Source organism: Echeneis naucrates, chromosome 16 (genome assembly GCF_900963305.1).
Source record: "Echeneis naucrates chromosome 16, fEcheNa1.1, whole genome shotgun sequence".
Classification (NCBI taxonomy): domain Eukaryota; kingdom Metazoa; phylum Chordata; class Actinopteri; order Carangiformes; family Echeneidae; genus Echeneis; species Echeneis naucrates.
In genome coordinates this window covers 61,984-78,216 of record NC_042526.1, presented here as the reverse complement: position 1 = coordinate 78,216, position 16,233 = coordinate 61,984, and the positions used below count along the sequence as shown (strand labels likewise).

General features: G+C 44.9%; 1 protein-coding gene across 2 annotated transcripts; it reads right to left on the bottom strand.

Moving 5' to 3' along the window:
• Positions 1–192: 192 nt before the first annotated feature.
• On the bottom strand, positions 193–16,101 carry lamb1a (laminin, beta 1a). Of its 2 annotated transcripts, none has more exons than XM_029522295.1 (33): positions 15,969–16,101; positions 14,659–14,873; positions 13,565–13,703; positions 13,136–13,209; positions 12,764–12,952; positions 12,561–12,624; positions 12,278–12,480; positions 12,012–12,132; positions 11,661–11,849; positions 11,296–11,472; positions 11,090–11,202; positions 10,535–10,614; positions 9,993–10,128; positions 9,499–9,657; positions 9,103–9,230; positions 8,818–8,938; positions 8,490–8,691; positions 7,354–7,497; positions 6,048–6,276; positions 5,681–5,844; positions 5,039–5,167; positions 4,445–4,662; positions 4,124–4,220; positions 3,286–3,655; positions 3,021–3,205; positions 2,545–2,780; positions 2,283–2,450; positions 2,044–2,188; positions 1,589–1,796; positions 1,381–1,522; positions 1,094–1,270; positions 860–1,019; positions 193–754 (listed from the first exon to the last, which is right to left on the bottom strand). In XM_029522295.1, the coding sequence occupies exons 1-33, from the start codon at positions 15,997–15,999 to the stop codon at positions 615–617; spliced, it is 5,253 nt and encodes a 1,750-aa protein (XP_029378155.1). In that variant the 5' UTR covers positions 16,000–16,101; the 3' UTR covers positions 193–614. The 2 variants fall into 2 exon arrangements, with proteins under 2 accessions (XP_029378155.1, XP_029378154.1); XM_029522294.1 differs by having other exon boundaries at positions 4,943–5,167; positions 15,969–15,999.
• Positions 16,102–16,233: the final 132 nt, after the last annotated feature.

Here is a 16,233-nt window from a genome sequence, read left to right as displayed (position 1 = left end):
GTTAACATGACAGACCCTTGCCCATTGTATTTATGAGCCAATGTCTTTTCCTTTAGTGACATTACAGGACTTCCTGTCCGGAGGTGATGATGCTTTTATTTGTCAGTCATTTGTCTCCATCTGTCTCCATCTGTGTCCGTCCTGTCAAAAATCTACAGTTTGGAGCATTAAACTGATGAGAACCAAACTCACTGAAGGCTGGAAGTTGTTTTATTAGAAAAAAATTTGCCTCTTTTTTTCCCATCTAGAAAGAATTTGAGTTTAAAATCAGTCAAATGGATGAAAGAATCAATGAAGTGACATGAAAACAGCCACAGCTGATCAATCCAATACAATTCAATATGTCAATTTGATCAATTTCAGAGGCTTTTGTTTTTTTTTACATTGTTGACCACTTTAAATTTTCATTTCTGGTTTAAATAGCAGTGTGACTGAACCAGGCAGGACAGCGCATTCCAGGACACACTGAAATGAAATGCTCCATATTCAGTTTATAATAAAAGCATTACATATTTACGTCTCAGTCAGACAGTTTCATCTGATACATGTCTGATACATGTCTGTATTTCTCGGTCTGCTGCGAATGGCATCAACTATGAGTTTGAACTTTGACCCTAGAACAGACAGGTACTGTACACAGTGACCTTTTGGCTTATTTCCTGCAGCAGCTCCTTCACCGCAGCCTCCAGTTCCACCAGGAGCTCTGCCTTCAGCTCCAGAGTCCGCTGGTTGTCCCTATAAGACTTCTCCAGACCTGACAGGAAACCAGTTTCCGTTAGAAGTTAGAACCGGTGGAATGTTCCTAGTCTGACCTAGGGAAGGTCAAGGTGATGTCAATGTGATGTCATTGTGATGTCACCTTTGAGCAGTTGTAACTTGTCGCTCGCCTGCAACAGTAGATTTTTAGCTTCCTGCTGCAGTGCTTGTGCCCTCCTCTTGGCATTGGCGACACCCACAGCCTTCTGGTCAATCATCTGTCCCACAGTGGTGTACTTGTCCTTCAGGTCTGAGTCCAAGTCCTGAACAAAGACGTTTTAATGACTCGATTTGCAGCTCACTGGGACTGAAGGACTGGGATGTCAGCTGGACTCACCTGCTTCACCTTGTCAGCACGCTCTCTGATGCTTGATGCATCCTGATTGGTCTGCTCGGTGCTCAGCGTCACATGCAGAGCTTTGTCCTTCAGGAGTGTCATACCTTCCTCCAGTCTCTGCAGCCTCTGAGTGGCGTTGTTCAGCATCAACTCTGCACCTTCTGTCTCTGACTCTACCTGAATGTCACACAGAGGATGATGCATACATACACATATGATACCTGAAGATTTCTGGCATGAGGTCAGTAAAGGTTTTCAGCTGTTTGGGGCGGTCAGCATGTACTGACAGAGGACAGCAGGTTGTTAGTGTTCTGGATGTTCATGGCGGCCTGCTGGATTGCGCTGCTGGCAGCCTTCTGAGCTCTCTGAGCTTCCTCCAGAGCTTGTTTCACTTTCTCTGCAGTGTCCTTCACGTCAGCTGCCTCCTCCCTGAGGAACACGTCACGTCAATGGAAGTTTTAACAAGGCCACTGCAGGCGATGGAGTAAAACTCACCTGGCTCGGCGGGCCTGGTCCAGCAGGCTCTCAGCTCTGTGGATGTCGTTGGTGCTCTGCTCCAAGATGAACTCCACTTGTCCGAGTTCTCCCACCTTCTGCCGGATTTCCTCTGTTAGGTTCTGCAGTTGAGCCGGTGTCGTTGGCATCTGCATGGCCAGGACCTCATTAGCCACCAGCTCAATGCTTGCTAAGTCAGCAGCGTCCTCTGAAAAACACCCACACTTGATTAAACCCCACTTGAGGGCTTCACCCTCTGCGGACCAGCTCAGAACCTGTAAATCCTCCTCTGGGCTACCACAGGAACCAGGACTGAGAACTGAGGACTAGTCCTGGACTGATCCTCTCCTTTTGTATCACAGATTTTAACACAAAATCTCATTTTAATTAATTGTCAACAGGGAGTTGCATGGTCCCTGTCACCTAATGCTTAGTAAACAGGACGTGAGGTATACCTGTCAGGAAGTCTCTGATCTGTCTTATGAGACGCCTCAGCTCCTCGTTACTCTGGTCCACCCTCTGTTTGGTTGTGTTGGTCTTCATCAGGACATCCTGGGCACTCAGCTTCGCTTCGTCAGCCTTCAGCTTAGCCTCCAGCACCTGACACCAGAACACAGGTGAGAACATCCTCCACAGTTTAGCTGTAACTACTGACTAGGATCTCCCAGGACCCTGAAGGACCAGTCTGGCTCACCATCTTGGATAGTTTCTCCACTTCCTCCATGGCACTGAGGATTTCCTGTTCTGACTTTTTAGCCTTACTCCAGGCACCATTGGCTGTTTTCAGCACGCCATCACATTCTTCATTGTGACAGGAAGCGGACCGGCAAAGGTCAAGACCCGGCGATGGACTGATGCAGGTCTGGAGGAACCAGGACCGAAAGTTAAAACAGAGGCAGAGAGCAGAAGGATCTGGTCAGACCAGCCGGTCAAAAGTTCAGTAGCAAAAAATGAACCTTGAGGTCTGATAGGTCCAGAGTCTGCAGGTCTCCTGCCAGGTCATCCAGCTTCAGCTCATGCTCAGTTTGTCTCCTCAGGAACGCCTCTCTGCTCTGGTTCAATTTGTCCTCTGTCAGTTGCCGTAGAATGGCAGAGGTTTCCACTGGGCTGCCGGCATCAACCGTGGAAGCATTGGCTCGAACCTCGGCCTCCTGAGACTGAGAGAAGTGCTTAGTGACGCTGTCAGTCGCACCTAGCAACAGATATTAAGAAGAAATCAGATGAGAGATCCCTTCGGAAAACAAATTGAATATATTAGCTTTTGTTATCATGATACCTATTCATTTAACCCAGATAATCAACAATGTATAAAATGAAAAACAACAACAACAACAGCAACAAGAATGTTTCTATAACATTACTACTGAGAAGCCTGGACCTGGACACACACACACCCCACTTCAATGACCCCTGACCTTTGACACCTACTGACCTCTGATGTCAAAGGTTTTCATCACTTCAACCTGATCCAGCAGATCTTTAACAGTTTGTTCCAATTTCTTTGCATCTGATGTCACAGAGTCCAGTTTAGTTTTGGCAGCTGAATGCTGGTTATCCACCTGGACCAGAGTCTGCTCTGTGTGGTTCAACATCTGGCTCAGTGCCCCCATCAGGTCACTGAGGGACAAATGGGGTCAGAGGTTACAGTTTCCCTGATATAATGGTATTTATGTGTAAAAATACATGAATGATCTCACATGGCCTGTTGCAGCAACTGCTGGATCCCTGTCAGTGGTTGTGAAGCCAGGTTCTGGCTCAGGAAGACCTGGATTTCTGCAGTGCTCCTCTCCATGCTTTCAATGGACTTCCTGTGTGGTCCACTGACACCGTTGGCTTTCATGGCATTGACCCTGTTAATGAGGCGGTGCGTTTGATTGGTCAACTGCCCGATAACATCATCCCATTCGACAAAGCAGTGGTGGCAGCGGTGGCAGTTGGGGAAGGTTCCTGTGAATCCACGGGCACAGACATCACAACGGCGTCCAGACACACCTTCCACACAGACGCACTGACCGCCAACCTTATCACACTGCTGTTCGGAGATACCGCGGGAGTCGCAGTCACATGCTGAGGGACAGAGAGGGGAATAAACAGAGAGACAGGCAGAGACAGAGACAGGCAGAGACAGAGACAGAGAGAGAGAGAGAGAGAGAGAAAAAACTGTGTCTTCAGTCTGTATCAGATCCGGCTGTCTTTAATCCGGACCAGATGTTCAACACACATTCTGTCTCACTCACTTCCTGTCAGATGTTTTGAGTGTAAATGGTGTACAGTTTGAGCATTTGTGCCTGTCGCTCTCTCCCTCTTACTCTCTGTCTCTCCTTTCCCTCCCTCTTCTACCAGCTCATTATGGATATGTGTAGTTCTGACAGGGTTCTGGTTTTGTCTCCATGTTGATGAGACTAGTGAGCCTCAATGAACATCTGGACTTCATTTGACTCAAAACTGATCATAGCAGAGCTGTTTATGTTCCCACAATTCAGTGGAGCAAAGGTTGTCTCTGATCTAAAATCTGGTTTCTACTAGTCCACTTACCGTGGCACATGTTCTCAGGATCACCCCAGAACAATTCTCTACAGTCGCTGCATGTTCTTCCCCCAAAACCTGGGTGACAGGAGCACTGGCCACTGATCTGTGGATCAGACATACTGTAAAGGCCAGGAGCAGAACTGGATGAAAAACTTTATGGAGGTCCTGAAGCAAGACCAGGATCTCTTTTTAAATTCCAACATCCTTCCTGAACTTCAGTTCTTTGGTCTTTAATGAAATTTGCTTCAAAAATATGAGGTGGACTGTGACTTTTACCCAGTTTCATAGCTTTGGAGCAGGACCTAGCTCGGAACATCTGGTGCTCACCTCGTTGCAGGATGTCCCGTACGAATGCTTGGGGTCACAGCCACACATCTGACATCCGCCGCCGCTTGCCATGTTCCAGGTGTCAGTTGCACAGCGGTCACAGTGTTGACCGACCACATTCGGGAGGCAGTGACACTGACCGCTGTGGGGGTCACAGTGACAGTCTCTGGATGTCGGACAGTTGGAGGTGTCACTGCCCAGATGATTACAGACGCACTCTGTGCACAAAAACCTTCATTGAAATTTGATCCCGATATAATCAGAACTTTATTTGAATGTAATCAGAATTCAATGTGAATTTGATCAGGACTTTATCTAAATTTGGTGAGAATTAAATCAGGTTCAGCTTCATTGACGTTTAAGTCTGATCATATTTTAATCAGGTTTAGGCTTGTTAAAGTTTGTCTTCATCTGATCTGATTCTGATATCCAACCTGCTTGATTACCTACTCAGATCAAAACATGAAAATGGTTGCTATGGTAACCCAGCATACTCACTCCTGCAATCCTGCAACAAAGCGTTACCATAGTAACCAAGTTTGCAGCTCTGACAGGCGAGACCATCACTGTGGTACAGACATCGTAAACACTCGCCAGTTTGAGCGTCACAAGACTCCGGGTCCAGCAGGTTGATGTTGTTGTTACATTGACAGGGTTGGCATTGCCCACCTGGCACACCGGGGTTTCCATAGTAACCAGGTGAGCATTCATCACAGCGAGCACCTGGAGATGTCAGGTGACAGATGAGAGGGAGACAGAGAATTTGTCCACATCTGACAATCAGCTGTTTCTTGTTTTCACCACATTTCCAATATTTATATAAAACTGAGCTGATAATTGATTCAGTGAAACTGATGACACATCTGCTTTTTCTGTCCTTCTATTGACGCTATTGATCTGTTTTTAACGGTGCACCTCAGGGCCAAAACCTATCAGAATATTTCCATCATGTTTCAGAACATTCTCTGATGTCAGCTGATGGACAAACAACTTTTCAACATTTTAGACAACAACAAAAATTCATTTGATCTCTGACCTCAGTTGACTCGGCTCCAGTGAAGAGGAGCTCAAACACTCAGGATTTGGAGTAAACGAACTGAATCAGACCTTTTCAGTTCCTCAACTGTCAGTGAGCCATTTCTAGCTCATTGCAGCTGTTAGTGTGACTGGCTGGGGGGGAGAGAGAGAGGGAGAGAGAGAGAGAGAGAGGCAGGTAGAGGTTTTTAAAGTTTTTACCTTTGTATCCTGTGTTGCAGACACAAATGGCCAGCTGGGAGTCATCACTGCGATAACAACTTCCTGCAAACTGCCGCTGTGTGTCAGGGCCATCAGGACACATGCAGGGACGACAGTGGTCACCTGAGCCCAGTGTTGGATCACCATAGTAACCATCCAGACACCTGAATAAAAGGTGTTAGGGAATCAGGAGGGACAAAAAACAAATTTGATTTCCTCCCAAGAAAAATGTTGGATCACCCAAGGTAGTCAGGCTCCATTTTAGTTTGAAACTCTTCTGCAATGGACTGTCTTTCTAACTGACTGACTGACTGTCTATCTGCCTGTCTGACTGAGTGTCTGTCTGTCTGACTGTCTGCCTGTTTACCTGTCACAGCTGTGTCCGGTGGTGTGGTCCCTGCAGGCGGTGCAGTATCCGGTGGTGGGGTCACAGTCGTTGGCATGTCCGTTGCAGGAACAGGGTCGGCAGGCAGGGAAACCCCAGTAACCGGGCAGACAGCGATCACACTGTCGACCATATGCTCCGGTGATACACACACACTGACCGGTCGGCGCACAAAATGGATTCTGTGAACCCTGAGGGTCACAGGCACAATCTGCAGAAACACATAACAAAAACACCTGAAGATCACTGCAGCTGTGTAACAGTGGTTGAGACTACCCAACTCAACCACTGTTACACAGCTAACTGTTAACCCTTGGAAAGGAGATGGAATTCCAGGAATGCAGATGAATTCTACTTAGCCTGGAAAGAAATCTTAAAAAAATATTAAAAAATCTCTTCCAGTGTCAGAAGCTCTGCCTATTCAGCACTGATAGAAGTAAACAGAAAAACTCCTGGTTTCCTTCAGTACTGTAGCCACACTAACAGAGAATCCTTTAGTTCTTAGCAGCAATGATCTCAAACATCAACTTATCTTTTAGATCCAAAACTACCAGGCTATTTAAAGATGTTTTCCACTAATTACCATGTATATTCTGATCTGATCAATGTGAGTTTATCTCTTGGTTATGTTGCTCGGCCTTTCAAGACTGCTGTTACTAAACCCCTCCTCAAAAGACCTGATCCTGATCCAGATGTTCGGCCTGATTATGGACTCATATCTAACCTCCTTCTCATTTCTTGTTTGCCTGTTTGAAGAGCTTCGGTCAGGTTTTAGAGTCCATCACAGAAAGAGCTCCATTAAAAGTTACCAACGACAACGGATTGGCCCCATAATATCTTGTTAGATCTTAGTGCTGCTTCTGACACCACAGACCATAATATTCTATTACAAAGGCTGAAACATGAAATTAATCGCCTGGTACAGTTGCTGTACAGCCACGGACAGGAAAGCTCTGCGCAGAGTGATCCACTGTGCTGAACGCACCACCAGGACGGCACTGCCCACCGCTGCACCACCAGAGCCTGGAAGCTCCTGGATGACCCTCACCATCCCAACCACAAACTCTTTCAATGGCAATCATCTGGCAAAAGACTCCACTCCTGCATGGCCAAAACAGAGAGGCTGAGGAAGAGCTTCTTCCCCCAGGCCATCAGGACACTGAACTTTCAACCCCCCACATAACGACTCAGTCCCCCTGCTCCCCCATCCCTCCAAACACATTTTTCCTGGTTCCTGTCAATATTCGCGCAGCAGCAGATGTGTAACACATGTTAAATGTTGATGTACCTCTGCAGCCGTTGGATCCGAAGTGGAATGTGGCCGGAGCACATCTGTCACAGTTCCTGCCGACCACGTTAGGGCGACACTGACATTGACCCCCACTAGGATCGCACACATTGCTGAGGGAGCCCTGAGGGTCACACTGGCATTCTGGGAAATTAAGTCCAATAAAGAACATGTCAGAAATCCACCAAGATGAAATTATCATTCTAAGCTGCAACAGTTCAGGAAACCTTTCACAGATGGGACGGATTCATGAGCGGGAGGAATGTGAAGAGGAGTAGACAGTCTTGCTGGGAGGTGAAACCAGAGACAGACAGAAAAAGGAGGAGTAATTTCACTTTGGGAATAAAATTATGTGGAAAGAAGCAGCAGCTGCAGTAAAGCAAGGAAGATGATGATGATGAAAAAGTGAGACTGGAGAGAGAGACTGCTGAGAAGAGACCACCTTCTCCTCTGTGTGTGAGTCAGGGCCATGATTGAAACCAATGGACAGGTCTCATTGAAACCTGAGGACAAGTCCTCCTGTTTTCATTCCAGGTGTCAAAGGTCACAGCTACACAATACCCTGCTCAGGTGGGATTCACTAAAGCTCTAGAACGGGGGTCTGAAACTCAAAAGAGATGGAGGCCAGCAATGGTATCGTCATCTCATTGGAGGGCCATATCAAGTGTATATTGTGTTCAAGTAACACAAATAAGAACAGATATTTCTGAAAATGTTTGAAAATCTGTGCTTGTCAACCACTTTTCTTTTAGATTTTGAAAGTGACACTTGTTCCCTCTTCCCTCTTCTTCTACTACTATGGCAAATCTTTCTTCTTCTTTGTGTAATTCTGCTCTGGAGCACCACACTGTACGGCTCTGGACCTGCACTTCAAAAACTTTACTTCCGTTGAAATTATTTTGCATTTCCGAAAAAATGTGTTTTTATGAAATAGTTTTTTTGCTACTTAAAATTTCATAGGAAGTGGTAATCTTAATTATTGAGAGCATGTTACCAATAAACCTTCAGTCTAAGAACGTCTCTTTCTTTGTGACTGACACCTTACAGCCTCTGTGATCACATGACCAAGTTCTGCTGATCTGAATCTGACTTGTTGAGCCTAAATGCGATCATTAAGGTTGTCATCAGATTGGTACCTTTCGCTCCATGGTGTAACATGGCAGAAATACTGAAGATGTAGTTTCGGCAGATGTCTGCCAATGGCGTCTTGATGACACTCTGGCTGTTTTCTAGACACCGATAACGCTGGAAGGTTTCCCAGCTGTTGTTCCCACTGGAGTCTCCTTCCTCTGAGCCCATAAAGATCTCCAGGTTCTTACAGTGCGGCATCAACACAATCTGAAGATGAGGAAGAAGAAAACTGACTAAACAAAATCATGAAGTTCATATGTTGAAGGTCAGAATTGAGGGTAGAGCTACATAGTCAGAGACCTTCTGACCGTCAGAGCTTTTGAGTGTTCTCACCGAGTCGATGAGGGTGTACGGAGACTGGACATCACTGAGAGTGGAGTAGAGAGGGAGACTGAGGCGGACTGTGTAGTTCAGACCAGATTCAAAGCAGACCGATCTCGGCAGAACCACGTGCCTGAACAGACAGAGTAGACCTATTGTACACTTCAGGGACTGAAGGACTTGAAACGTGGTCCTGGTTCAGATTGGCAGATCTGGACCAGTTTCAGAGTTCTCCCTGACACAGGATCAAAACTAATGTGAACAGATCTATGATATCATCCATGTATTAGCTCTTACCGTGAGCCGGGGTGAAGTGAGGTCATCTGATTGTCATCATCAGGTACAGTGTTGACGCAGCGGCTGTCTGCTTTGATTGGTGCAGGCCGCATCACTGTCATCAGGACCTCCTCCCATTGGTCAGGCAACTTCAGAACCAACACATCACATGTTTACCTTTCACCTATTTTTTTCTTTCATTTCTCTTTTTACTGACTTTTGATGCAGAAAATATTCGGCATTTGTACATTAGTTTTAATTTAAAATGTTTCATTTAATTCCAAATCTGAAATGCTGGGTCTAAACGTGTATCAGCCCCTCTGATTGAAAAAGTGGTCAGCTGGTCCAACATGTAGTACAAACAGTACACAGGGACATTTCACTGACATAGATAGTCTGACAGAGATAGTGCCCTACCTGAGGCTCGTAGCGAATGAGAATGTCATATTCCATGGAGTGGGGGACGTTGTCCACAGAGAACTCCAAGAAAGCCCCCTCAGGAATGTTGACCAGGCCAATGCCTGTCCAGGTTGGATTATGATCCTGAGGATGTGATCTTGGAACCACCGTCACTCCCTAAATACAAAAAAAAAAAAAAAAAAAAACAACCGTTCACCATCTCACATGAAACCTCATGTTCCTGTGAAATACCAAGAAGAAAAAAGCTTAAATGAGCAGTGAGGATCATATTGTGATCTGGAGAACAGGTGGGTGGTTTGTATCATCTGCAGAAGAACAATCACAAACAGTGAAACACAAGATGTGAATGAAAATATTCAGGAACCATTTTAGGTTTGCCAAGAGATCCAATGTAAAAACTTTAAAATAGGTGATTGGTTTTGGAATGGATTAAAATAAATGTTTGAAACAAGGAAAATAAAACATAACTACTAAACTGACAAGTGACTTACTGGTCCAAATTTGGCATCCTCAGCCTCATAGGTGTAATGATCGAGAGCGACAAAGTAGAATCCAGACTCGACCTGGTCGCAGCGCCGTCCAAACATATGATCCCTGCAGACACACTGGCCACTCACCTGGTCACACCTGCAAGTAAACAGGAAGTGGAAAATGCCAGAGCAAACCTAAACATAGTGCCATCACAATGGAAGACAGAGGAAACTGAAGAAAAACAAACCAAGAATAAGTGCCTAACTCAAACCCAAAGTAGGATGAAAAGAAGTAAAGAGCCACCGCTGACAACTTTTCATTTAAAAATCTTTTCCAGATATTTCATAAAAAAACAAACAAAAAAAAAAAAAAAAAAAACAACACCACTGTTGGCTGTTTCCAAGTATCACATCTTACTCTGCATGTTTCAAGTAGACCATTGATGTTTGGATTATATGAGCTCATCTTCATCTTCTTATTTTGACTTCAAGGTTACTGATTTCAGGAAAATCTAATTCAAATTAGATGCTAACAGCAAGTTGTGATTTGGATGTTAACTTACTGGTTGTTGACGGCTCCGCCAAGATCACAGTCACACGGTCGGCAGCCATCTGCATCATTACTGAGACCCCAATGTTCAGACTGACACACACACACACACACACACACAAAATAAATAAATAAAAACTTTCTGACCATCAACTTTGTTTGCCTCAAACATTCATGTTCCTGATAAGTAGTACAGAGTTAGAACAGTCTCATAATGAATGAACCGCGCATGCTTTTCACGAATGCACGTTTTGTTTTGTTGTTGTATTTTAGACTCAGAAATTTCATTTTGAGGCATACAGGTACTATAAATTCACAGAATTAGCTGAATGTGCATTTACAAAATCTGTACATTGAATTTTGAGACTGCCCTGATGTCGCAGGTCAACCAACGTCACCATTGACTGATAAAGCTCATTATATGGCCCCACCACCTTCTTATTGTGGGGCAACAGCGCTAACGATACTGCGCTGCTCTTGCCTCAAACAACAATCTAATAAAGACACACAATCAGTAAACATTCAGCAAATATACACAGTGAACACACAATCACACACAGATCCTCACCACACACTGGTCACAGTGTTGGCCAGTCACCAGACGTTTACAGAAACAACTTCCTGTTTCACTGTCACATGGGTTCCCTCCAGGAAGTGTTCCCACAGGACTACAGGAACAGGCTGAGATGGGGGACACACACAAAGACTGTTGTTTCTCTGTATTGTCAGTCTGTGTTGTTGCTGTGTTTTATCTGTCCATGTTGTGCGTCATACCTGTGCAACCATCTGTTGTGTTGCCCAGACTGTAGTATGCCTGTTTGCATCGTTCACATCGTTCTCCCTCCACATTTGTTTTACAGCGACACTGACCAGCAATTAAACCGAGTCGCACATCTGTCACCTGATCGCACACACCTCCATTCAGAGAGCCCAGAGGGTCACAGCTGCAGGCTATCGGTAAGCAGAGGGGACAAAATTCACCCTGAGGCTCAAGGCAACAGGTAACCACAGGGGGCACAATTCACACACACACAGACCTGGTCCAGGTCCTCACTCACATCTGGTACAATTCTACACTCAGACCTGGATCTGGTGCACCCTTAGACCTGGTTCAGGTCTTCACCCAGCCTTTGACTCACGTTGGCAGATGTTGGGGTCTCGGATATCCCTTTCAGGGTGTTGATAGTAGAATGGTTGACACTGCTCACAGTTGTGCCCAGCTGTGTTGTGTTGACAGTTGTCACAAACGCCTCCACTAATGTTTCCTGACGCCACAAACACTGCCATGTCGAAGTGACACGAGTCCGAGTGCTGGTTACAGCTACACTCTAGAAACACCACAAAGAAGAGATCCAGTCAGACAGTAGAGAGGAAGCTGACCTGACAACTTCAAACAAGCAAATAGGTTGTTGTGATCAATTTAGACTTAGTCCTCCACCAAAGACCAACAGAGACCAGAAAAGAGACAGATGTAAACCAGAATGTCTCACTCCTGCAGGCGTTGGTGTTGCGTCCCTCGGCTGGTCTCCAGGGAAGGTCGTGGTAGAAATCCTGACACTGTTCACAGTTTAGACCTTTGGTGTTGTGGTTACACATGCAGTGACCATGTACCTGCAGATGCACACAACACACACTGTCATACACACAAAAAATAAATAAACAGTCTTCATATACAATGGGATGTATATACAATGTTTTGGCTTTGTTCGGGACTCAGCATGTCCTCCCTGGTCTACGTGCCCCTTTCAAGACTCACCATGCCCTCCCTGGCCTGTCCAGCTCCCTGGATGGGGGCACACTCAGAGGCATGTCCATAGCAGAAGCAGTTTCCTCGGACCACCATGTCGTAGACTGCATAGTAATATTTCTCTTTGATCTCCATACGGGAGTCCAGCAAGTTGTCTCCCAGTGTGTGCAGTTTGGTGAACTGCACACGCAGGTTGGTGATTTTCAGCAGATCTGAACAGAACAATCAATAACTTATCAGTAGATGGTGAATAACTGATCAAATACTGGTAATCAATCAGAAGCAGCCATACTCTGGATCCTGGGGCTGTAGGGGTCATCGATCCTGAAAGCTGGATCCAGGACCCTGAAAATCACCTAGAAAAGAAAGAGAGATGTCATCACTGTGACACTGAAAGCTCAGGGTACTTTAATACCTGATACTAATACTGTAGCATCACAGTACTGCAGTACAACTATGGAGTACTTCATTAGTACTGTGGGAGAAGATCCGTACCTCTCCCTCAGTGGAGGGCTCAATGTCAGAGTAACGTGAGTCACAGATGACATCATCAACCTTCTGCATTGGACCCTGGGAAATATGGGGGAAGGATGTCTCACAGTCATAGGCGAAGTAACGATAAACCTGCCACGTCTTCCCGAAATCAGCTGACCGCTCAATCATCATAGCAGCAGGGCGGAATGTCTACAGAGAGGAAGCACGCCCGAAGGGGTTATTGAGACATTCTGACAACAAACAGAGCAGTTCTGATTAATGGTGGTAAAGTGTTTTCTGTCTTTATTGATATTAGCTGACTGGTTTCTGCCTTTATGTGTGTGTCAACAGTTACCCAGAATCCTCTGCTGGATGAACAGGTGTAGAACCCACCTTAAAGGTCATGATAAGATGTGTGAAATGAAACTCTGCCTCCAGGTTCAGCTGGATGGTGACGTTCTCCAGACCTGCAGACAGAACCACAGTCTAATGGAGATCTGATGGAGACCAAGAGCTCAGTCTAGTTTCTGTTGCTCACTTTGATGCCACACAAATAACCTGACCAATCACAGCCCTTCTACTCCTGCTGGGAAACTTCCTGCAGTGGAGACATCCTATTTGTTTACCTCCCCTCCGGCTAAACACCCCCATCCCCTCCCCTTTGAAATATACAGCCTGTGTGGAGGGCGGGGGAGGCATACCCCAAAGCATGATTCAAGGTGGGGGTGGGTTCCTCCTGCTTTAATAAAGCCACAGTGTAGTCAGTTCATCCAGCTGTATGTCTAGAGAGCTGAAGCCTTCCCCTCTGACCTCTGACCTCACCATTCTCAGACTGCCACCAGGTCTTCAGTCTGTTTGGAGCAAATGTGGTGACCACGTTCTCAATGCGATGGCTGCTCGTCTGATTGGTCACCTCGTCGTAGGGTGCTGCTGAGTCACACATGAAACACTTCTTCTCCTCCTAGGAAACCAAAGAGAGACATAGGCTGGATGTATAACGTGTCCCTGTTCCTTGTGGGATGGCGGGGGCAAAGCCAGATCATTGTTTGTATCAGTTGGTGTCTAAAAATCTTCGTCAAAGTCTCAACCACAAAGGGTGGTGGTGGTCGGGGGGGAGGGGGTGTTAATGATGAGGGAAATTCCTCACATTCCTCTTTGCTGTTGATCTGTAGAGATAACAGAGAATATTCTGACCTCAAACTGCTGTTACTCTAAAACACTGTTTTTCATTTCCTGCTCTAAACACATAAAAGATCTGATGTCTGACTTGTTGGATCTTCCTTGAGGCTCATTCACACGAGACCTGATGAGATCACCATATCTACTCTAACTCATGGGCAAAGAAACATATTATTCTTTCACTTTAAAAGGAAACGATTAACAGAGGTCCTTCCTTACGGTCCTGGTTGATGCTTTAGAACTCCTGACGTGTTTATGTTCTTATGTTATTTATTGTGTGACATTGTTAAGTTGTTGTATAACTTTGAGACTTAAACGGGTGGAAGACTAGAGGATCCTGAGTTTATAGCTGCAGACTTGAGTCTGAAAATATCAACCAAACAAACTTAATTAAAACACTTCATCTAGTGTCTGATTGGGCAGCCTCACTGTGACCTTTGACTCTTAGAGTCGTCTGTGTTTCTTCCACGGGAACATCTGGATAAATATGTGTCTGCTGTTGGTATAACGTTTCCTTACAGGGAGGTTTGTTTGGACAGGAAACACTGCAGTCACACACACACACACAGTTGTGTTTTCATAATTTTAGAAGACATAACAAAGACTTAGACTTACAATTCTGGGGTTGTGCATTAGCTTATTCTTATTTAAAGTTAACATAAAACCTGAAACTGGTGCTAACCTGCAGCTAATGATAATTTGAAGCTAACCTGAAGGTGCTCAAGTAGTGAATTTACCTGCAAGTGGCTCACAATGCAGAACGGTTCAGGTCGATCCAGACCGCAGGTGGAGGTGGATGACAGTTGGTGAGCTCGCCCAATCAGAAGGTCTCCTGTTGCGGGGTAACAGCTGCCCTCAGTGCAGACATCACTGAGCTCCGGTAAATTGACATCATCCATGCCCTGGCCCACCAAGAAATGCCCTCCTTGAGCGCAGGAAAACATCTGCAGACCTGATAGAAGAAGCTTCTATTGTGAAAGTCTAAAGACCGGGTCAGAACTAGTTAATACGAGCTTGATGGATTGTCAGAGCATTCCTAGCTGACACAGGGACGTTGTGTTAATGTTGGTCCTTGGTTGGATATGGGCTGCAATGTCAGATAATGTTAGATAACTAATTATGTAGTGCTGGCAACAAACCACCATCCAACATTTAGTCAGTGTTACCTTACTATAATTAGACGTCAAGCCAAAGTTAAGTTTTTAACGTAAACCCAATTTTCAAATCCATATTAGGAATTTGATGGATTTGTGGAAGATGGAGGATTTAAAATAATAAAAGTGTATTTATCTGTATTTGTCACAACTGAACAATATTCAGTGTTATTGTGAATGAGTTGAATAAAGTTTGACTTACCTGACTGTTTTGTTTCGCTTTATATATGTTTTATCATGCGCCTTATAACCCGGTGTGCCTTATGATCCTCAAAATACCGTAATTTAAAATATAACATTGTTTAGCTGAATATTTTAATATCAAAACATTAACAAAGTGATGAAACTGCTGAGATAAACAGTTTGATAAGATAGCATCATAATTACAATCAGATGTAATTGCTAATGCTAATCCTAAACACTAACAGATTAAATAAAGCAAAAATGAAAAAAAAAAAAAAAAAACAAGATGAAGGATAAGAGGAAAGATCTAATTAAAAAGGTCAGAATAAAATCGATCAAATTCAAATTTAAGAAAATTAAATATGTAGTAAATAAACTGAATGAACAAGAATCAATTTACTTAACTTTTATAAAATAAATCAAAATAAACTACTTCAACTATAAAGGGTTAGGGTTAGGGTTAGGGTTAGTTATTATGATAAATAATAAAGGATGTGGATCCAGATCCAAGACCACCCAACAGACCACTATCTCAGTAATTTAATCATCCAATCGGATTCCCTTTTTCAGATACTGATCCAATCATGAACACCGACTTTCAACCAACACGAGGACACTCAGGTTTGGTAAATGAATCGATTAATCGATACCTATTCTTTGGTTCGATGCATGAACTGAAAGGTGAAAACTTCAGACTGAACAAAACTTACCGAGCAAAACTGCGAGCTGAAGTCCGGCCATCCTCCGACCAACAAGGAAGCTGCCTCAGACCAGACCCGGACCAGAACCAGACCCTGAAGACCAGCAGACAGCCTCCAGCCCAACCACAGCACTCCCCTTCAATACCATGTGGCCCCGCCCCTTCTGCTCATGTGGCCCCGCCCCCGTTCAGTTTACCCACGGTGAGGCTTCAGAAGGGAACTTCCGGGAGGCGCTTCAAAGAAAGATGACGCGGTTCAAACGTGTCGTTATTTT